Source organism: Quercus robur, chromosome 7 (genome assembly GCF_932294415.1).
Source record: "Quercus robur chromosome 7, dhQueRobu3.1, whole genome shotgun sequence".
Lineage (NCBI taxonomy): Eukaryota > Viridiplantae > Streptophyta > Magnoliopsida > Fagales > Fagaceae > Quercus > Quercus robur.
This window is the reverse complement of record NC_065540.1, coordinates 32,531,044-32,555,146: the sequence shown is the minus strand read 5'-3', so window position 1 is coordinate 32,555,146 and position 24,103 is coordinate 32,531,044. Positions and strand designations below refer to the sequence as shown.

General features: G+C 38.8%; 1 protein-coding gene across 1 annotated transcript; it reads right to left on the bottom strand.

The window, feature by feature from the left end:
• Positions 1–17,693: 17,693 nt before the first annotated feature.
• On the bottom strand, positions 17,694–18,797 carry LOC126691275 (uncharacterized). Its single transcript, XM_050386331.1, has 2 exons — positions 18,579–18,797; positions 17,694–18,125 (listed from the first exon to the last, which is right to left on the bottom strand). Exons 1-2 carry the CDS (start codon positions 18,795–18,797, stop codon positions 17,694–17,696), a joined length of 651 nt encoding a protein of 216 aa, XP_050242288.1.
• Positions 18,798–24,103: the final 5,306 nt, after the last annotated feature.

Below are 24,103 nucleotides of genomic sequence, written 5' to 3'. Positions count from 1 at the left end.
GTCTGGTCCAACCAATCTCAATAGCATCCCAAACGGATTCATCAATAAAACACAGAAAAGCTCTCATGCGAACCTTCCAAAAAGCATAATTACTACCATCAAAACATGGAGGTGCATTTAGGGATTGAGACCGATCCATCTCAAAAGAGAGTCAAGGATCACACAATGGTAATGAAACCAATAACAGTGTACCCGCTCTGATACCAATTGAAAGTTCAAATATGTGTATAAACACCCTTGAACGTTTAGACCCCCAAATTACAACTTAACCAATTCAAGTTTTATGTCAAACAACTAGTGTGCGGAAACTTAACATAAGCTATAATATGGAATTGGAAAAACAAACTATCTAAGCCAAATTAAAAACACAACCCACAGCAGTTAATAAAAGGCAAAGATAAAAAGGGAAGGAAGATGCAAACACAAAGACAATACGCGATGTGTTATCGAAGAGGAAACCGCAGCCCTCGGCGTAAAACCTCTTCGCCGCCCTCCAAGCGGTAAACAATCCACTAGAAAATATAGTTGGGATACATAGACAGCAATAGACCCTCGAAGCCTAATCTACCCAGTGCACCTAAGCCCTCCAAGCTTCTTGCTCCAACGAGGTTGCGCCGAACCTTTTTCTTTTCTAGCTTCCCGGATTCCGCTACTAGACCGTAGCATCAACCAATGAAGATTGGTTCCTTTCTAACTGCTTCCCAGAAATCCAAACAGCTCTCTCACAGTGATAATTATGGTGAGAACAAGGTTTGGTAAAATGTCTCTCAAGGACTTGAAGAGACTCTAATGTATAGATTGTGGGTGAATCAATCTTGTTTTTCTTTAGGGTTTCTCTCTCAAAATTCTCTTTGGAAGCTGTCTTACATTTGTGGGTAAAAGGGGTATTTATACTGCAGTGTGAGAGGAATGTGAAGCGTCAGGTTTTACAAAACAGGGGTGGCTCGCGGCTTGACTAAGTCGCGAGATCCAGTCACGAGATAACTGTATGACCAGTTGTCCTGTTTTGTCCTGTAGTGCTCCAGCTAGCATGACTGTTCACCTTCCGGCATGCTTGGCACGTGTGCTGCGTCTGGCGGCTTGCAGCCGCAAGTCACCCGCGAGGCCAAGCCGCGAGTCTTTGTTTTCTTGCACACTCTTGAGTAAACTTCACTCTATCTCACTCACTACCCTTACAACAAACTCACCTAAATACAAGGTTACTAAATGTTGAAATACAAGCAAATTTGGCACGGAATAAAGCTAATTAGACCTTTATACCAATGTTGGAGTTGCTTATAATTCTAATATGAATAATAACTCTAAAACCAGAGTTGCATCTAAGAAGTTTTTAGTGCAAAAGGCTCAATCTAATTGAGTCTTTCTAACATGGGCCTTGTGCTTCATCTCAAAATCCTTTGTGACCATTCTTTTCCTTGATGTTTTTGTTTTCTTTTGCTTTTAGGATTTGTATTGAATTACATTCATGCATTTCATATTAGGTTGTTTTTGTTTGTTTTTCAAAAAAAAAAAAAAAAAAAAAAAAAAAAAAAAAAAGGTAAAGTGGAATGTGGAAGGATGTTTTTTGTATTACATATCATGGATGTGTAGTTAAGGATGACCATATTATCTTTACATAACATGCTTATGTATCTTGTTTAGCTTGGATGAGTTTTTTTATTTTTATTTTTTGGCACTTTGCTAGTTTTAGCTATGTAGTGCATGTTGTGTGGGAGTTGTTTATAGTTTATGATCACATGATCTTGATTTTGAAGTCACATGCTTTTAATCGTAAGGACTAAAAAATCCTAAGAGAAAAGCATAAATACCCATCTCACCACTATTTACTAGCCAATCATGAACACCTTAGTGCATATCATAAGATTTTGTGCTAGAGAAAGTGTAGCATATGCACAAAAAGAGAATAAGGTGTAGCCTTAAAATAATAATAAAAAAGGAAAAGAAAAAAAATGCATGTATACTATAAGGCTAAAATAAAAAATAAAAATGCATGATTGCATGCTTGTTTTCTAGGAGATGTGGGAGTTATATGATGTAACTCTTTAGGTGATAGTTAATTTCAAACTTATGTGATGAATAATGTAGAAATTGTGATTGATTACTTTCTACAGATCACCTCACATGTATCTCATGCTGTTACTAGTTGCACACACTTCACAAGTTATTTTTTGCTAAACTTAGTACATGAAATTCTGTGTGAATTTCGTTTGGCCATCCAAGATTATATGTTCTATGATTTTGATGCAAAATATGTTCATTGATTGAAATTTGGGCGCAAAATGTGTTATAATTTTGTTTTTGAAAGTTCTGAGTTGAAAACAAATGCTTTTGAAAAACTTTTAAACTTATACTCATGCATTCAAGAAATCAATTGATTTGAGTGTTTTCTGCATAAAACTTTTGCTGTTTTTCAAAATTTCAGTTTTTCCAGAATTTTGATCGATCAAATGTGTTTCTCAACCGATCGAAAATCCCTTGAGTTTTTAAGCTTGGTTCTACCTGGTTTGATTGCTCCTTGATTGGTGCTCTCTATCAATCGAAAATGTTTTTTTCGATTGATTGAATACTAATTTCAACCAATTGAAAATTTTGATTTTTTTTTTTTTAGCTTACCTTCTGTTTGGCTCGATTGGTACCCGATCGGTGCTCGACCGATCTAGTTTCGAAAGAAAAGAACAAAAAGGTTTTTTGCCTCACGTGTTCATCACTTTTTCATAAAGTTTTTCTACCTTTTTCTCCTTTCTCTTTCTCGACCGATCCAATCTAAAGCTCCTTTGTCGTTTTCTTCCTCAAAATTTTCAAAAGTATTTGTCCTCAATAGGATGTTAGTGGTCTAAGTCTTATTGTACAAACTTCAATTCTTTCATAGTGGATCTATTTTTACCTTGAGGATAGCTAGGTTAAATCCTCCCTGGGTTTTTTACCAGTTAGGTTTTACTGGGTCATCAAATCTGTGTGTTCTATATTTTCCGCATTATATTTATTTTACACATACTGGTTTAACCTAGATCTAATTAACAAACCTGTTAATCAACTTGGCTTAATATTAGATTAAACATAGTGTGTTAAGGGGTCTAAAAACTAACATAATACAAACTCATAACATCAGAATTCCTATTAAGCATACAATTTAAAAGTTAATAATAAAATCAAATACTTAACGAACATCTTCCAAAAGTTCAAAATAACAACAAAGTACTTAATAAATATTAAGTCCATAATGTAGTACCATGCATCTAGAAATCATTTCTTTACGTCTGAAAAGAAGTGCATACACTTTAACCCAAATTCAAAATAACAAAGTTCAACAAATCTATATAGGTTGGATATAAAAGGTATTTGACAAATCTAAAATAAAATCAATATTTATTTGTTATAAGAGTTAAGTGGGTTGTGTTAAAGGGTCATTTTTGGTTGACACGAATAAATTGGCGTGTCAAATATGTCAATTGTGGGTCATGCGGGTCGGCCCGTTTATGACATGTTCTTATTGTGTAGCTTTCAAGTTGACCTGTTTACGGTTCGAACTTACTAAGACCCAAACCTAACCCGGAAAAACTTGTGTTGTGTTTGCTAGTTATGTCAATCATTGATACCCCTCTATGAGAGAGAGAGAGAGAGAGAGAGAGAGAGAGAGAGAGAGAGAGAGAGAGAGAGAGAGAGAGAGAGAGAGAGAGAGAGAGAGAGAGAGAGAGAGAGAGCCATTACATTTTCTTTACTCACTAGAATTTTTGGTTAGGGTAAATTACACTACCCTCATTTGAGCTTTTACAAAATTACACTCTTTGAAAATTGTCATGAAATGATACTCTCCATGAAATTTTTAGAAATATTGTTAAAAGTAAAATGAAACACAAAATATTATAGAGAATTGAGAGAGCAAAAGCATGGAGAAAAAAGAAAGAGAGAACACGGGGGTTACATGATTTGGCTTGACGACCTACGTCCACGAGATAAAGCCCTAACAACTACATTTTACTCTATCATCAATTGCTATTTATAATGAATCCTAAGCAGGGTATATATAAAGTCTACAAGAAAAGGTTAGCCCAAATTGAGATTTACACTAAATTAGGCTTCTTGAGCCATTACATAATAAACTAATGTAAGTTAATATTTTAGTCACTCCCTTCAAATTCAAGGCACAAGCTTGATGAAACCTTGCATTAGAGATTGTTGAGGGCCATTTGTGGAAGCCCAGGCAGATAGAAAGAAAGCCCAATAATAAGGGCAACAAAGAATTGACAAAATAGATAGCAAAAACCCATTAGGCCCAAGCGGTAGGAATAATGGATCACAGGCCCAACAAATAAATAAATGGGTCTTGAAAAGGCAAGCGGGCTCAAAGAAGCCAGGAAAGAAAGAAATAGCATCCCATGGGCAGTGTATGAGGTAGAAAAGTGAGAAAAGGCCACCGCAGGCCCAAGGCAATGCAAACTAAGAGAATAAGGGGTTTATGGTAGGCCCATGAACCCCAAAGATAAGAATAAGGTTATTGGACTGGGGAAGCCCAATGAAGTTAGTCAAAAGCCCATGGGAGTGTGGAATAAAGACATATATCATGAATAACTCATAAATATAAATCAATAAGCAATGTGAAACAAGAAACATATACAAAATAATGTATCTCCCCCTATCATGAATAACCCAAACAAAAATACATCAAGAGCCAAAAAAGGTAAATACACAATGAAGCACCTAGATACAATCTATAGCTCCAACATACAAAAACTCCCCCTAACTACAAAAACCCTCCACAAATGTCCAAATGTGCTCACCCTTTTTGTGACGGAATGCCAAAGGGCAATTAGAATCCATCATCAAAAGGAGGTGGCGGAGGTGATCGTCTAAAATGCTCCAAATCTCCTCGCAAAGCACGGATCTCGTCAAGCAAGTCCACCAAAAGCTGACCATGAGCCGACTGAACAGTCATGACAATCTCCAATGTACAACGAATGTAAAAAACATCTGAAGTAAATGGTGGAGGAGCAAAAGTAGCAGCAGGGATCAACAGACGCCTCATCCCTAGGAGGAGGTATCACCTGTAGAAGTGGGAGGAGGGGGTACGACACCAGAAGGCTCATCCCTAGGATGTTTAGAGCAAGTTCTCATATGAGCAGCCCTCTACCTAAGAAAGGTGGCACCTATGGGAGCTACTATGTGTACGGGCTTAGAAGCCGGAAAGTCATCTAAACCTAAAAACAACAAAATCCGATGAATGAAAACCGGATGGAAAAGAGCATAAGCGTTAGAAGAACTCCTATTAACCTCATCCATAGAGTGAAGAAACAGATGAGGAAAACTGATAGGAGCATCAGTAACAAGAGCATACAAAAATACACAACGCTCCAAAGGAATGGTGTCTAGATGAGAGATAGGCCACAAAGAATGACAAGCTATCCTAAAGAAAAGATAGTGAATCTCAGTGAGCTCAGCAATAGTGATCCGAGGATCAGAACCCCAGTGGATAGAAGACCCAGTGATGTACGACATAATGTCATCAAGGGGTGGAGACTTTGAATAGGGATAGATAGGGTACTGGACCAATGGTACCCTAAGAGCATCAGCCACTACCCTAGGAGTACTGGTGTACTCTTCACCTCGTATCCAACACTTAACTTGAGTGTTGGAATCATAGATGTGGATAGAAAGGTTCAAGTAGAACTCTCTAATCAGGGCAGCTGGGGGTGGATGATCAATATCCAATAGTGGCAACCGGCCCCTACGCTCAAAATTAGCCCTAATGGCTAGATCAAGCTCATCTAACAAAACCTTTCTCTCAACCCAAAATTTTCTCTTAATGTTCAGCGTCTCATACAACTCTTGGTTTTCACAGTCGAAAAGTTATCACTCTCAAAAGAAGGCTCAAACGAAGTGGAGGCTTTCCTATTGGCTCTAGTCTTCCTAGTCATGGTGTTTGGGTAAGGACAGAGACACAAGAAAAAGAACCAAAAGAAACAAAAAGAAAAACTAAGGGCAGATTGCAGGTTAGCAAAAAAAAAAAAAAAAAGAACAATCTATATGATGCATGAACAGTATAATGTCATGATACATGCTCTAATGCAGTGAGAATAAGTTCAATTTGAGTTTAGAATCACAAAATTGGCTTGAGCATAGAGTTTATAACAAAAACCCCAAAATTTTGAAAAAACCACTTGTTCAATTCGTAATAAATTGACCAATTGATCATTACACAAGTTAGAAAACAATTTAGAATGATCAACTCAATCAACCCAACAAGCCAATTTCATCAATTAATCTCAATTTGAACAAAATCCCCAATTCGGGTATATTTAAGCCCTAGAATTTTCAATTTCTCACAAATCACCGAATAGATCAAATGAAACCATCAAGAACAGTTATTTAGCATTTTAGAACAAAAACTCATTGATCAATTTGAAGAAAACAATCTTGAATCATCAAAAAACCCAAAAAATTTATAGGTTCAAAATTTCCCAAAAAATGCATGAAACTTGAAAATAAATGCAAAAGGAAGGGTAAAAGAGTCTTACCGGTCTTAGAGGAGAAAAACCTTGCAAAAGAATTGGAGAAAAACGACAAAAAATTTGATTTGAGCCTTGACCGATCGAATAGAGAGAGAGTGTTTGAAAACTTTTTGAAAAGTAAGTTGAACACGTGAGAATCAGGTTTTTAAAAAAACTTTCTATACGATTTTCAATTGATCAAAAATTAGGTTCGATTGATCGAAAATGCTTTGATTGATCCAGTATCAATCGAGCATCAATCGAAACAAATAGAGGCTGACCAAAGATTTTAATTGCAATTTTGATTGATCGAAAAACAGATTCGATCGATTGAAATTCTCGAAAAAACAAAAATTTGAAAAACAAAGCAATTTTGTGCAGAAACTCCTCAAAGCATTGAATTTTATGAATAAAATGCATGAGTATAAGATGAAATATTTTTCAAAAACACAAGTTTTGAACCCAATTTTTCCAAAATTATGATTTTCAATCCATTCTCCTTAAATTCTCAAGCATCAAATATGTTTTGCATAAAACTCAAGGAATTTCAAACTTGGTTGGTCAAACCAAAGACACACATAATAACATGTACAAAGTTTAGCAAAGAGTAACTTGTGTAGTATGTGCAATTAGTAAAAGCTTGAGATACATGTGAGGTGATATGTGAATAGAAATCAAACACAAAGTCTACAAAATTCATCACATATAATTTGAAAGAGACTATCACCTAAAGAGTTACATCATATAACTCCCACATCTCCTAGATCATAAGTTTGCAATCATGTAAGTTTCTTGATTTGCCTCATATTGTACACACTAATTTTAATTGAGCAAAAACTTATTAAAATAGATGGGATAATGTTCACACCAATTTTATTTGATTGATTTAACTTTAAGTCCAATAATGTACACACCAATTTTAAGTATTTAAACCGAAGCTATATCTTATGTTCTTTTTGTGCATGTGCTACACTTTCTCGAGCACAAAATCTTACGATATGCACTAAGGTGTTCATGATTGGCTAGTGAATAGTGGTGAGATGGTTATTTATGCCTTTCTCAAAAGGTTCAAGTCCGATAGTCAAAGATATGTGACTTCAAGATCAAGACAAAGTGATCAAGACATGTGCCTTTCTCAAAAGGTTCCCACACAACATGCACTTCAAAGCTTCAACTAGTAAAGTGCAATAAATAAGTTCATTCAAGCTAAACAGGGTACAAAGACATGTTATGTGAAAACAAATTGACCAACCTTGTTTTCAAAAACCAAGAAGATAATAGAAAAACATAATTTGCTTCATTTTTCCCTTTTTTTTCCCTTTTTTTTTAAATTTTTTTTAATAAAAAGAAAAACAAAAGCAACCTAGAATGAAATGCATGAATGTTATGCAATGCAAATCCTAGAAACAAAGAAAACAAAAACCAAAGAACAATGGTCACAAATAGTAGAGCAATGAAGCACAAGGACCATGTCCGAAAGACTCAATTTGATTAAGCCTTTTGCATCCAAAACTTTTTAGATGCACCTCGAGCATTGGAGTTATTATTCACATGAGAACAATTACCAACTCCAAGATTGGAATAAAGGTTTAGAGCCTTTACCAATTCACCAATAAGTACCATAGGATCTTGTACTTGAGGCACAGGTACTTTTGGTTTGTTTGCTCGCTTAGCAGCTTGCAGCTAGTAACAGTTTGAACGAATGTGCCCAGACTTTCCACAAAAATGACAAACCCATGCAGGCTTATTATGCAACTTGCCCTTAGGAGGGTTATGAGCCTTAGGTTTAGACTCTTAAAGATTAACCCTAATCTTCCTAGGAGGTGTAACTTCTATAGATTTAGTCTCACTCATAGAGGATTTGACAACCTCACTCACAGGGGGTTCGAAAGAAGAAGAAGGAACAAAGTTTATGGAATGGGGTGCAGGCACAGAGATGCTTTCTACAAACCTAAGCTAGTTTTGTCAAAGGGAGACTTTTGAACACTCAGGATGTGATCAAGTTTGGAGCTTGCAGACCTATCAGTTTGTTCTCTAGCAACAGATAATTCAAGGTCTAAATTCTTAACTTTATCAAGCAAAAGCATGTTCTCAGTCTTCACATTATTCAACAATTGATTAAGATCAAACAGTTTCACAAGCAAATTTTTCTTTTCAAGTTCAAGAGATGCAATTTTCTTTAAGCCTAAATCAACACTCATAGCATCTTTTGCAGCAACTTTACAAAGTTTATTGTAGGCTTCTTGTAAATCTGCATCCTCAGAGAGTTCCCTATCAGAAGGGTTCTCCTCAACAGCAACACTTTCATCAACTATAACAGTAGTAGTGAAAGCAATGAAGTTTTCAACATCATCACTACCAAATTTAGTGTCAGAAACTTCATCATCACTAAGGGTTATAGCCATAGCCTTACCCTTAGACCTCAAGAATGTAGGACATTCAGATTTCACATGACCATACCCTTGACACCCAAAACATTGTTGACTCATAATATTATTAGAAGGTTGACCTACTTTTTTTTAGGTTTTTCAGTGTTATTAACCTTAGTGGGATCATTCCTCCTAAAATTTCTAGGTTCAACAGTGTTCTTACCTCTTGCCTTTTTGTTATTATTCCTAAGAAAGTTTCTAAAGTTCTTGGCAAGGTAAGCAATCTCTGTAGCAGAGAGCTCATCATCAAATCCACTCACATCAACATTATCAACAGACTTAAAAGCTATTAATTTGGATTTGCTAGTCTTAGGTAGGTCCAACTCATAGGACTGAATAGATCCTACAAGTTCATCAACAGGGATGGAGTTCACATCCTTACTTTCAGTGATGGCAGTCACTTTGGATCTAAAATCCTCAGTTAAAGATCTAAGAATCTTCCTAACAATTTTAGGTTGATCATAAATTTCACCCAGATTATATGCAGAATTAACAATATCATTAAGCTTAGGATAGAATTCATCAAAAGATTCATCATCATACATCCTAATGCTTTCAAATCTAGTTGTTAATTACTGCAACTTATTAATCTTAACTGCCTTTGTACTTTCATGCACAGTTTGGAGGATATTCCAAGCAGTATGAGCAACCTCAACATTAGATATTCTCTTAAATTCCTCCATAGAAACAACATTAAAGATAGCATTCATAGCTTTGCTATTGAACGCGACTGCTTCTTTTTGAGAAGTTTGCCACTCATTAACAAGAGTAGTGGGCTTCTCCCATCCGTATTCAACGAAGTTCCAGACTCTCCCATCAATAAACTTCAGGAATGCTTTCATCCTTACTTTCCAATAAAAAGCATAGTTATTTCCATCAAAGTGAGGTGGAATAACAAGAAAGTGTCCGTGTTCCATGACAACCAGGGTCAATAATCAACTTAGAGATCAAAGGATCTACAACAAGAGAGCAACCCGCTCTGATAGCACTTGTTTGTTTTTAGACCCCTTAAAACACAACCAGATTAACCTAGTTATTTAGCCAAGTGATTACTTAGTCAAATTATCAGATCTAGGTTAACACAAATATATCATATCAATGTAAAGTGCTGAAAATAAAGAATACAAAGATATAATGACCCAGGAAACTAAATTGGTGAAAACCTCGGGAGGATTTAACCTAACTATCCTTAAGGTAAAACTGAATCCACTATGAAAGAATTGAAGTTTACACAATATTGACTTGGACTAGTAACATCCTATTGCTACCTCAAGTAGGAAACTTACTACCACGACCCCATGATAGCGCTGAGTCCACGAACTACTTCTTTCTTGGATTCCCAGCAAGTACAAGCACACTAGCTTGGGTATCTTTAAGCTTCTTGAATGCGGCAACTAAATAATCACTAAGTTCTTGACATAATCTTGAATCTTGGAAACCCTAAGTATGTGTGAAGGCAAACACCTCTAGATCTCACAAAAGATTCACACACACAGCATAAGGAGCAACATAAAAAATGTGGCTAGGGTTTCCCTTTTATACTTAGGGTAAAACATAAAACCCTACACGTCATATGGGCTTAAGGTTGAATTGGAAATTCTGCAGAAAAAACAATCTACACGACTTTCGATCGATCGAGTCTAATTCTCGATCAATCGAGCCAGACAGAATTGCACACTCAATTCTGGAGTAACTCGATTCCAACTTTACATAAAAGGCCTATACTTTGAGCTAGTCTAAAACAAGACTAAACTTGTTTTGATCATGATTTGCCAACATACAAAATGAAGTTCTAATACATTAGTTCCTAATTACTTAGAACTTAATAGACCGTTTGGCCAAAGCTGCATTTGCAGAGTATACATACGTCACTAATAAGGTTCTATCCTTTGGCTAGAGGTATAGGTTATCCCCCTAGGGACTGACTGGATGAGGCCAATCGTATCCTACCTCAAGAATGCGACATTGCCAGAAGACCGCAACGCTTCTCGTAGACTAAAGGTATAGTCGTCACGTTTCTTAATGATTGGGGATGTCCTTTACAAAAGGGGTTTCTCCCGTCCATATCTTAGGTGCCTAACCCTAGCAAAGCAGACTATGTCATGAAGGAAGTGCACGAAGGGGTATACGAGAACCACTCAGGGGCACGCTCACTAGTATACAAGTTGATACGAGTTGGATACTACTGGCCTACTATGCAGAAGGATGCTTAGTCCTATATAAAGGAGTGTAACAAGTGCCAACGCTTCAGCAACGTCATACGACAGTCGACGAAGGAACTTACACCAATGAGCGTCCCCTGGCCGTTTGCCCAATGGGGATTGGACATAGTATGACTCTTCCCCCATTTCCTTATGGCATCTTAAGTTTCTCGTTGTAGGGATTGACTACTTCACCAAATGAGTCGAGGCCGAACCATTGGCCATTATCACAGGAAAAAATGTCCAAAGTTTCGTCTGGAAAAGCATCATTTGCCGCCTTGGAATCCCCAGGGTCTTCATCTCTGACAATGGAAAGCAATTCAACAGTGATGCATTTAGGGATTTCTGCCAATAGTTGGGGATCAAGAACCACTACTCCTCCCTCACTCACCCCCAAGCCAACAGACAAGTTAAAGTCACAAACTAATCCCTGCTTAAGATGATCAAGACTTGACTTGAGGGGGCAAAGGGTATATGGCCCGATGAACTACCTGATGTTTTGTGGGCGTGTAGGATGACAGCTCACACACTTATAAGGGAGACACATTTTCGCCTCGCATACAGACACAAAGCCATCATCCCAGCGGAAGTGGGATTGACTAGCTATCTAGTATCCTACCATGATGGAGGAAGGAATGAATAAGGGATGTGCCTGCAATTAGATATTCTTGACGAAGTCAGAGCAACGGCAAAACAGAGGATGACTCATCATTTTTAGGTCAGGGACCTAGTCCTTAGAAAGATGACAACGGCCACCTGAAATCCCTCACAGGGTAAGCTCGGCCCCAATCCGCAATTGGGAGGGACCCTACAAGATCGTCGATTGTCATAGGAAGGGGACTTACTACTTGGAAACCCTCGACAGGCAAATGCTCCATCACCTATGGAACATCGAGCACTTGAGGACGTACTACCAGAAGTAGTCAGATGCAGCTTATTTTATCGCTTTCTTTTTATTTTTCCATTTTTATATCAAAATTGAATATCGAAAGATGTTAAGACTCTAAGGATGTTAAGTTTCTTTTTAGCTTTTTCTATTGTTATTAATAAGACTTGGATGCATTATTAGAAACGTTGCTTTACTCTTTACCTATCAGTGGACCATGTAAACCATACTAACTCCTACCTACGGGGTACAGATGACCAAGGATACCGATGGGTACATAGTCTTAGAAATACTTACCAAATCCTACCTATGGGGTGGATGGACGACCAAGGATACCGATAGGTACCTGGTCTTGGAAATTTTACAAAGTCTTACCTATGGGGCGGACATAAGACCAAGGATATCGACAGGTACCTGGTTTTGGAAATTTTACTAAGTCCTACCCATAGGATGGACGGATGACCAAGGATATCGACGGGTACGTGGTCTTAGAAATTCTTACCAAATCCTAGATACGGGGAGGACGAACGACCGAGGATACTGACGGGTACCTGGTCCTAGAAATTTTACTAAGTCCTACCTACAAGGCGGACGAACGACCTAGGATACCAACGGGTAGCTAGTCTTGGAAATTTTACTAAGTCCTAACTATGGGATGGACTGACGACCAAGGTTGCCGATGAGCACCTAGTCTTAAAAATTGTACTAAGTCCAATCTACGGGGTGGACGGACAACCGGGGAAATTGATGGGTACCCATGCAAGGCCTTGCTTATGAGGTAGACGGGTAAAACCAAATATCAATGACACTAGTATGACGAGGGCATATAAACAAGTATAGTAAAAATAAAAATGAAAGTATAGGCAACGGTTAAAAGTAGTGGGCAAACACCCAGAAAGGGAAATATTCTTACATAACATAAAAATAAAAGTATTTACATAAAACACGACGGAAAGGGCAAACACTATTGACTTACAAAGAAAGCTAATGGAATAAAAGAAAAAGTAGAACTTATAAGAAGAAAAGATTGAAGACGGGGGGGAACTTAAGAAGCTATTGAGTCCATAGGAGATGGGGTAAGCAGCTTCCACCTGCTTCAAACAATCATCGAACCCAACACCATAGTAGATGCCACACATGTCAAAGAAGGATTGAGAGACATATAACTCCAGCACAACATTTTCCTTGGCCTTCTCCATCTGCTTGCAAAATGCAGTCAGCTCCACCGCTAGATTGGTCTTCGCCTTTTCTGCCTCTTCACGCTGATGGGTTTCCTCTGCAAGCGTCATTGTTTTGGATGTTAACTCCTTGTTAAGGGTGTGGACGGCCTCCGAATATTATGCTCGCTCCTTTTTCTCTATCTCTTGACGCTTGCGGAATCGATGGATGACCCCCTCGTTGGCCACACTTCTGTCCTGGAGAGCCCTCATCTGCACCAACACCTAAAATAGAAAAGAACGACGGAGGTTAGGATGAATACATGAAAATTATCAAACTGAAAACGACGGGTACGTACCCTTGACAAATCATAAAGGCTTGAAGCTCCTAAGTCTTTAGTAGCATGCTTACCATAGGGGTATAGATCTATCTCCTTGATGATAGAATTGACCATCTCGGCAGCATAGTCTTTATGCGTGACAAGCCTTTAGACTGGGTGGTGATGACAGGGCCCTTGCCTATCATCAAACCCTTACCAACCCCGTGGCGTATGGGTGAAACAGATTTCTGTTACTGATCCCCCACGGATGGGCTCGTCCCCTTCTTGGGCAGACGGTCGTCCTTGGCATCATTTTTCTCTTTAGGGCAACCTTAGGGACCACCTCAGATGTTGACCCCGTAGCCTCCCCCTGCTACTTGCGTGCTGCAGCTGACTTCCTTATCAATGCCCTCTACCTGCCTATATCCATCTTTGGAAAAAGTGACAAGATGAATTAGAAAATGGATGGATAGATATAACAAAGTTACAGACAGACAGTGGGACTTACGACGTTGTGAGGAGGCATATAGTCGTTGGGCTGTGAGCATTAGCTTGGGACTTCCGTAGAATGCATAGAGGGTGTCAAGAGTGACCAAGTCCTTCTAATTCCGTTGTTCCAAGGGGATCTCCCAGACCTTCCTGAGGAAGTTCTCCTGCTCGTCAATTATTTCAGGACGAACCTGTGTTGAAAAAAAGAAAGCAAAGTGTTAGATACATGATGAAATCGACGAGGCAACAGGGAAAGGACACCGACTACTCACCAGACTCTTTAACAATTCCACATGTATTATTAAACCCGTCAGGCATGCCAACCCACTCCAAAAGCCTACATACCCACTTCGTTCCTTTAACAAAAAAAAAAAAAAAAAAAAAATTCTATTGGAATTTGGCATGTCAGATACTAATTTGAGCGATGACTTCCTAGCCAAGAAGTGGTAGATGCCCTTTGATGAGGAAATTTGTTAGGGTTTGTAACAATAAAAGAACTCGTTAAATGTAAGCCGACGATTCCTTTCGTTCAGTTGACCCTATATTACCTCGGCACCTATAAAAATCCTCCGGTCGTTTGGGGCAATCTGGTTGATGGATAAGCCGAGATAGTTGGCAAGTTGACGGTGCAGCTCTGTCAATGGCAAGCTCAACCTCACAGTGACCAAAGCATCATACATGCCCATGTTTGCCATCTTCCCTGAGTAACACTTCTCAAACTTCTCTGGTAGATGGAGGGGAATGTTGTCCAGGATTTAATGACGGTCACAGAGGGTGTTAAAAACCTTCAGAGACATAGTCGGGTAGAAATTGTTCACCATCCATATACTCGGTAGAATGAAAGGTCTAGTGCTGCTACTGTTTACCCGGCCTACCGATCCGTTATTATCCTTTTCGCTCCCTTCATCACTCTCATCTTCTTCTTCATCGTGTCCTCCTTCCTCCTTGTCTCCTTCCTCCCCCTCATCACCTCCTTCTCCCTCATCCTCCTCATAGCCCTCTTCCCCCTCAACAGGAGAATGAGCGGGCGGTTCCCTTGCTGGGGACCAGATTAAATCCTCCTCAAGCTCACACCCTGACGGATAGACATTGTCATAGCCCCCACCCTCACGAATTGATGATAACTGTTCACTCGTCGCTTCTCTACCACCTGACATCTATTCACCTATAAGTGACGGAGGTATTCTAAGAACCTATTTGACTGTTCTCTAAACAAGCGGTGACAAACGGGAAAACAAATAAAAATAAAGGACAAGAAGAAGAAAATTATGATATGACGGTTGTACGGGGTGACGGTTGTATGAAGTGACAGTTGCTAAAAAATGACGGTGTGATGCGGTAACTCTGATCTCCAAAGCTCTCAAATAGCAGACAGTGAAATAGAAAAGATGACTAGAGAACAAGGAACTATTTATAGAGCAAAGGGGCATGGTATACAAAGCGACACTTTTGATTAGAAATTAGGCCAACCAGCAAATGCCACATGTCGCCTAGCATTTAAACTTAGGGCCACCTACACCATTTAATGACATTGTCTCCAATAAAACACCTAATTAATGGTCATAAATACTCGTGTACTTTGTGGCTCGTCAGCCAAAACTGACAGTACCACAGAGTAGGGAGCAGTTCATAGGTTTATTTTAGACAGAGATTTAATGCCCCTAGACACGTCATGAAGGGAACCCAACGGCGCCCACAAGCCCGTTTGCGCCACAAAAACAAACGGAAGAACCAGGGCGATGACAACACGAACGATGACCTCGCAATGACAACCCGACAGACACTTCTGTAAGCCAACGAGGGACCCTTGGATGAGGTGAAGAGGCTAACGGGGTGGAGAGGTCGATGGGTCCAGCGTAGCTTGGCTTGATCCCCACAAATACCTATACATGGAAACATCTTGGGTGACACGTAAGATAAAGCCCATTACTTACCCATATGACTCTCATATGGAATGGTACCCTAAAATCTTGGAAGCCCTAAGTGCCAAACCCTTCTAGCATGGATAGATCCCTACTTTGAAGGAATTTCGATTCACCACTCACCTTTATATAAGCACTAGACTCCCACTTTTCTCAGGTACATAGAAAATCTCTAGTTTTCTCACTATAGAGTTCTTAGAGATTTCTCATTCACTAACGACCTTCGAAGGGTTCTTGGCCGGTACCACACCGGTGCATTTTGTTTGGTCCATTTGTTCTTACTCCACAGGTACCCAATGGAGTGATTTGGAGCCTACAACTCACTGACGATTTTTGCACATCATCAAAAGAATTTACGAAGCAAGGATGTATATCATAGCATAGGTCATAAAAAATAAAATGAATTTGTTTAAATGGAAATAATTAATGTATTTAAGGATATATGAAAGAATAGTAAAAATGGCAAAAGCAATTATTATTATTATAGGTTTTTTTAGGGTGAAGGCAAAAGCAAGTTAAAAAGTAATATAGTTCATTTATGGATATATGGCATATGATTAGTATATAACATATACCGAATATAGTGTTCTAAAAAAAATATTATTCTCTCTTATCTCAAAAACAAATTCTTAATCTTCCTAAAAAAAAAATTCTTAATATAGATTTCCTTTTAATTAATATTTTGCCAGCCATAACAATTTCTTGAAATTTTCCTAATGTAAACTTTTTGAAAATTTAAGTTTCCTTTTAAGTCGATTCTCAAAAAAAAAAAAAAAAAAAGGCTTCCTTTTAAGTCATGCTTAGTCCATTAAACCTTGATTCTGAAAACTCTCCTTCCCCCTTTCCGAAATTAATTCCCAACACAACCAAGGCTTCTACAACTGTTTCCCTAACACCAAACCAAAGTTACCAAATGTGAGAGAGAGAGAGAGAGAGAGAGAGAGAGAGAGAGAGAGAGAGAGAGAGAGAGAGAGAGAGAGAGAGAGAGAGAGAGAGAGAGAGAGAGAGAGAGGACAATTCATTCATTTAATGTAAAGGTTAAAAAAAAGGGGTTTGGCTTACCTTCAGTATTTTTTTAACTAGCCATGTCCTTTTGTTTTAAATATACAATGACAAGTGTAGTGGATTTTAATCTCCACCTTTTATTTAGTTAGTGGATAATGTGGTAGTTTCTCCTTAAAACAAAAGGAGATTCCAGTTAAAAGTATTGCAGCTAAGCCAAACCCAACTGTTAATAACAAATAAATTAAATAACAACTATGATTGTTACTCAACTCAATTACAAACTTTCTTTTACTACTTTAAAAAATAGAAAAGTGATATGCATCTATTTAGTACACAACTTTATTTTCAAAGACATGTCTCCTTCCCCCCCTCTCTTCCCCTCCTATAATATATAGCTTGACTTATACGTAAGTAATGTTGTTGTTGTTGTTTACATTTTATTTATGTGCATTTTTTACTCCATATATGTATTTAATTTAGTCAAATTGCATAAATTTAAGACATTAACTCTAAAGCTTATGAATTTGAAAATTTTTTTTAATACAAGATAGAATTTCTACTTTAGCCTAATTTAATTGTATATGTGTGTAAAACTCCCTCCTAGAGACTTGAACTCCGACCTTTGCCCCCCACACCCCATAAGCATTTATACTTCTAGAATGACTACTACACCAAAGGTGCGCATTGGTTTATGATGATTTTTTTTTTTTGGAAGCCGGAACCAACCGATTTTCATTAATTTAAAGCATTAGCATCCAAATACAAAAGCATCCACCACAGGTGGGGGATCCTCCTCCAATCAAACAATATCATCATCAATTAATCTAGCGAATCTAGCCAAAGCATGAGCGACACCATTAATAGTGTGCCTAACACAATTAATCAAAATGGATCTAAAGCCTACAGCCAAGCACCAAATATCCTCATTAATTAATCCAAGCCATGAAAGATTTGGTTGAGCCTGGGAAACCATTTGCATCACCAATGCACTATCACCTTCCAAAATAATTTCCATGAAGCCAGCGTCTATTGCAAACTCAAGAGCTTTATGACATGTAAGCACTTCCACCTCTTCACTATCACTTATAGCACCGCCCTTCTTAGCCAGAGCAGCCATTACTTCGCCCTTTTCATTTCTAATCACAGCCCCATAGCCTAAAGCAGCTCCCTCATTAAAGCAAGCACCATCAAAATTCAGTTTGAAGCAATTACCTAGCGAAGGCTGCCATACCTGTTGCGATGCAGATAGAATTGAAGCTGATACACTCAACTGGTCCTGTGCCTCTATATACTCACTCAAATACTCCAATGCTCACTGAGATGACCTTGAAGGATGTTGGAATACACCTCCGTGCATGGCTGAATTACGCTGATTCCATATTTGCCAACAAGTGACCCAAAACAGATCCCATTCCTCCCTTGAAAGTTTCGGCATTAAACTTGTAACCAACTGCAGAAAATCGGCCTGCTCAATACTTGATTTTTGAAGTCGAGTTAAACTCCTAGCCCAAACATCCTGTGCCACCCCACAGCCCCACAACACATGTAAAATCGATTCAACCTCCTTTTGACAGAAACAACACCATGCCTCCTCCTTCACTACCCTTTTACGTACTAGATTTGCTTATGTAGGCAGAATGTTCAAGCATGCACACCATGAAATTTTTTTAATCTTGTTAGGAACATTGGCTTGCCAGATATGTGACCAGAGTGCCCCATTCATTCTTTGCCTTGATGACTCCCCAAAGTTGCTCTCTTCCATTTGTAGCTGCTTTGCCACATAATACCCGGACTTCACTGTATAATTTCCCTTCTTTGAACCAGACCACACCACCACATCTTGCACCACCTGCCTGCTCAAAGAAACTTGGAGAATATCTTCTGCATCAAATGGATGAAACATGGCAGTGATACGTTCTTTGTCCCAATGGTGATTCGGCCAAGCAATTAAATTCGAGACCCTCCACTCCCAAATCTCCTTCTCCGGTTGAAAAAGAATTTTTTTTGTTGGTTGATTAGGCAGCCAGCAATCCTTTAAAACCCGGATAGAAGCCCCATTACCCACTCTCCAATAACATCCTTTCTTCAAAATTGGTTGAGTCGCTATCAAACTCTTCCATACATAGAAACTATTTTGACAATCCTTTGCCTCAAGGAAATCACACCTTGGAAAATATTTTGCTTTGAAACAACTATACAAAAGAGAGTTTTTATCTTGCAATAACCGCCGACCCTGTTTTGCGACCATGGCTAAATTAAATGATCATAAATCTCTAAAACCCATTCCACCCTCTTTCTTTGATAGTGTTAAAAAACGCCAATTTTTCCAGTGTATTTTCATTTCCTCCCCAATTTGTCCCCACCAAAATCTAGCACACATAGCGTCCAACTCATCACATAATTTCCCAAGTAGCTGAAAAACTCCCATTGAGTATAATTAATGTCAAGCACCATATGACCAATATGGAGAAAATTTAACACAGCATCAGTCACCTCATTACCAACTGAAAGTTCAAAAACGTGTACCAATACACTTTTGAACGTTTAGACCCCCAAAAATTAACTTAACCAACACAAGCAATATGTTAAACAACAAGTGTGCGGAAACTTAACATATGCTATAATGTGAAGTAGGATAAAAACTATCTAAGCCATAACATAATAAAATCACAGCAGATAATATAAAGACAGAGATAGAGAGGAAGGAAGATGCAAACACAAAGATAACACCCGATGTGTTATCGAAGAGGAAACCGAAGACCTCGGCGAAAAACCTCTCCGCCGCCCTCCAAGCGGTAATCAATCCACTAGAAAATACAGTTGGGATACAAGGACAGCAATAGACCCTCCAAGCCTAATCTACCCAGTGCACCTAAGCCCTCCAAGCTTCTTGCTCCAACGAGGTTGCGCCGAACCTTTTTCTTTTCTAGCTTTCCGGATTCCGCTACTACACCGTAGCATCAACCAATGAAGATTGGCTCCTTCCTAACTGCTTCCCAGAACTCCAAACGACTGTCTCACAGAGATGGTAATGGTGAGAACCAGGTTTGGTATAATGCCTCTCAAGGTTTTGACAATGGAGAGGAAGAGAGTGAGGGATTTTGATGAGACTCTAAGGTAGGGATTGTGTGTGAAACAATCTTGTTTTTCTTTAGGGTTTCTCTCTCAAAATTCTCTCTGGAAACTCTCTTTCAATCGTGGGTTAAAGGGGTATTTATACTAGAGTGGAGAGGAATGTGAAACGTCAGGATTTTACAAAACAGGGGTGGCTCGCGGCTTGACCTCGCGGCTTGACTAAGTCGCGAGATCCAGTCGCGAGTTAACCGTATGGCCAGTTGTCCTGTTTTGTCCTGTAGTGCTCCAGCTAGCATGACTGTTCATCTTCCAGCATGCTTGGCACGTGTGCAGCTTCTGGCGGTTTGCAGCCGCGAGTCCACCCACGAGTCCCAGCCGCGACACTCTGTTTTCTTGCACACTCTTGAGCAGTCTTCACTCTATCTCACTCACTACCCTTACAACAAACCCACCTAAATACAGGGTTACTAAATGCTGAATTACAAGCAAATTTGGCACGGAATAAAGCCAATTAGATGGTTGAATAAATTCAACCTTACAATCTCCCCCTTTGGCTATTCCGTGACAAAACCCTAAAACAGACTCTAGACTTAACATGTGAGTTGGGAACAGTTGAACAAAACTCACTCACACCTAACTCTAGAAGCTGTGAAGTACTTGAATCATATGAACATAATACTCCTGAAATACAACAATACACCATGATCATTGTAAGCAGAAAATTATAAATGCATATGAAACAGGCAATATGAGATCAAGCAAAGATGGAGTTAATAAACAAACCATGGCTTGATCAACCAAGTGAACACCATAAGGTAGTGATCACAGTGCTCATTCACACTTGGAATGAACACAAGGACATACAAGTTAACAAGCACAAGGCAAGACACTTGTATGTTCAACACTCAACCAATGCATAGCACACAAGGCATATGCATCTAGGAACAATCCTACAAGGGCACAAGAGTGACAGTACATAAACCAAAATGCAGAACATTTAGATTAAGGTACTGATTTCAACATAGCATAAAGGCTGCACTTAAGCAAGGTACATACCATAAAGCCTACAAACTATGCATAAAACATAAACCCTAAAAGCTTACAAAAGCACATGGGTACAGACAACAAATACCTGAATAACAGTTTTACAAAACACAATATATCAACTTAAAGAGAAAAATGAAACAAAAAAAATAAAGACACTCCCCCTTAGATAATGACGCTCCCCCTTAGGGTGATATCCTCCCCCTCTGATTATGCCTATCACTCCCCCTTTTTGTCATGGAATAGGCTAGTCATCCTCTTCTAGCTTTCTCTGAATTTGATCCAATTGAGTTTGAAGAGAAGTAAACTTCATATCCCATCGGTTGCTTTGATGATGTAGAGAAGCAGTGAGTCCAGACATCTTTGTATTCAACTCGTGGACAGAGGAGACAATGCGATCAAGCTTCTCATCGAGGGAGAGATTGCTGAACTGAGAGTCACTGTGAGATGCAGAAGTTTCTGGTTTGGCTCTCTTCCGACTATGTCCAACACTTGCATTGTATGTACGCATGTTGATTGGACTCGGTTTGGGGATAGGAGACTCATCAGCCGTTGGATAAATTCCCTTGAGCTTCAAGATCCGTGAAATGAGACTGCAGAACGGAATGCATATCCGAGACTCACTTCGAAGAACCGTTTTGCGCAGAACATGAAAGATATGAGCACAAATGTCGATTTCTTCATCAGAGATTAGATCATGAAGAAACAAAGCACGTCCAAGGTTCATATACCCAGTACTTGATAAAGGATACAAATTGTGAAACATCACAATTGTAAGCACTCTCAGTTTCGGAGAAAGGGAGGAAACACTGATGGATTTGCCATTGGGTGAGAACTCCAAGTCTTGACCAAGACTTTGTTTGAGAAGCTCCTGATCAGGACATAGATCATCATAGACCGGTGAATGTCGAAAAATGGGTCTGTTGATGTGAAGAATTTCTGCCAGGTATGTAGGAGAGACAAAAAAGCTCCTTTGCCGAACCCAGCACTTAAGTTCATCTCCTTCCACAATTGCGTTAGCATAAAATTCTTTAACCAACTCTTCATACACGATATCCGGATCAGAGAGAAGGTAATTCCAATCCTTGTGAGCAAACCATATCGGAATGTCAGTGTTATGAAGTGAGGGCAGATCCACAGCTTTCTCTAGTAATGGTGTGGCATGAAGAAAAAAATTCTCATATGACTGATAGGCTGCATATGATCTGAACTTATTGGGATCGAATCGCTGTGATGAAGAGCGAGTCACTTTCGGGAGAGGTGTGTCTTCATCAACATCAATTACGGGTTCATTCCCTTTGGAAGAACCTCCTTTCACAGCAGCCTTTTTGAATGGAGACATGACCAGTCTGTATTATAAACAAGGGAAATGACAGAACACAGTCCAACAGACTATATCAGCAGTGGGTTAGTGAAAATTTAGGAACAATAAAGAAACCCTAACAGCTGGATGAGTATGCTCAGAAAGTAGCAATGAGGGACACCAAAGGCCCAAATTAGAACTACACAGTATAGTGAGATCAAATATAACCACATAATCAGCTGAAAAAGGACCAAAAACAACACCACATCAACAAGATACCACACAGGATCAAAGTGAAACATGATAGCAACAGCAGATCAGACAAAAATTGCTAACCCTAGCTAAGCACAGGATGAAGAACACAACCACCAACATAAACTAGCTCAAACACAGAAACATAAGCACCCAAGCGAAGCTAGAACAAAGAATAATAGTTGAGCTAAAAACCCATCACAAAAACACAAACAAATGTGAAATAGCCAGAGGGAAAACCAAAAGAACAAGTAAAATAGAGTGCAGGACAGAAAACCATACCTGTTAGGTGACGATTTTGAGCTGAAAAGAGACAAGTATGGGAGATCGAAAATGGAGGCACGGTGATACAGTGTAAGAGCAAAAGAGAAAGACAATGAACAGTCACAAAAAGATCGAGGGAAAAATGAAAAGTTTAAAAACTGCCACTGTTTATCCAAAATACGCGATTTTCGCGACTGGAACGAGTCGCCAAAAATTCGCCAGAGCAAGCCGCCAAAACACTGAAGAACAAAAAGTTGAAAAATTTTCTAAGTGTTTTTCGCGACTGGAAGGTCTACCCGCGAGTGAGTCGCGAGCTGAACCGCGAAAATCTCTGAGTGAACCTCGCGACTGGACCTTCCACTCGCGAACAAGTCGCCAAAAATGACCAGCGAAGATGCGACTGAGTCTTGCGACTTGACATACCCGCGACTGAGCCGCCAAAACAAGGCAAAACAGGATTTTTGAACTTTTCAGATTTTTCAAACAAAATACTTTCCAAAAACACCTAAAACACTCAAAAATCTTTTTGTGCTTGAATTAACAAAGATTGAGCATGTGAAAAACACATTTTATCAAGTACAATCACACAAATGAATATGGCATTTATTGAACATAAACTTGTGTGTTGTGTGTGGATATCAACAATGAGATAGTCCTTTGTCTAATGTGAAGCTTCAATGATCAATTCAACCAAGGCATACACAATTAGCACTAGATCATGTGACCAATCTCAATTATAGAAATATGAATATATGACCTCCCACATAACTTGATAACATAACTTGGAGCTTTTCATTTGACTCCACTTTCAGACATAACATTTGATCTTTTTGATCTATTTGAGGCAATCATCTCTCATTATGAGAGGGATGTATAAGATTTCTCTTTGAAGAACAGGCCTTTGGCCCTTTTTGAATGAAAGTTCACTTTTAATATAAGGTCGTTTACCCTTTTTTCTAGTCAAATACTAGAATGTGCGACAGGCTTTTGCAGCTCAATATCTCTTTTCATTTGGAGATTTACATTTGGTGAGCTCTTTTTAGCAAAACAAAATTAAAAAGTGGGAAGATATATAGACACAAGTCTATGCATGTCTCAAGATCAACATAACCATTCACTAATCATTCATGACAAGTTTGAAGATCTATTTACAACAATCACATAGATTTCAAGATTTTTCCCACAGTGATATGAGTGCATGAAAACAAGCAATGCTCGAAAATGCACACAGCCATTAGCACAAAGGTACAAGGCAAAACAAGTTTTGAGAC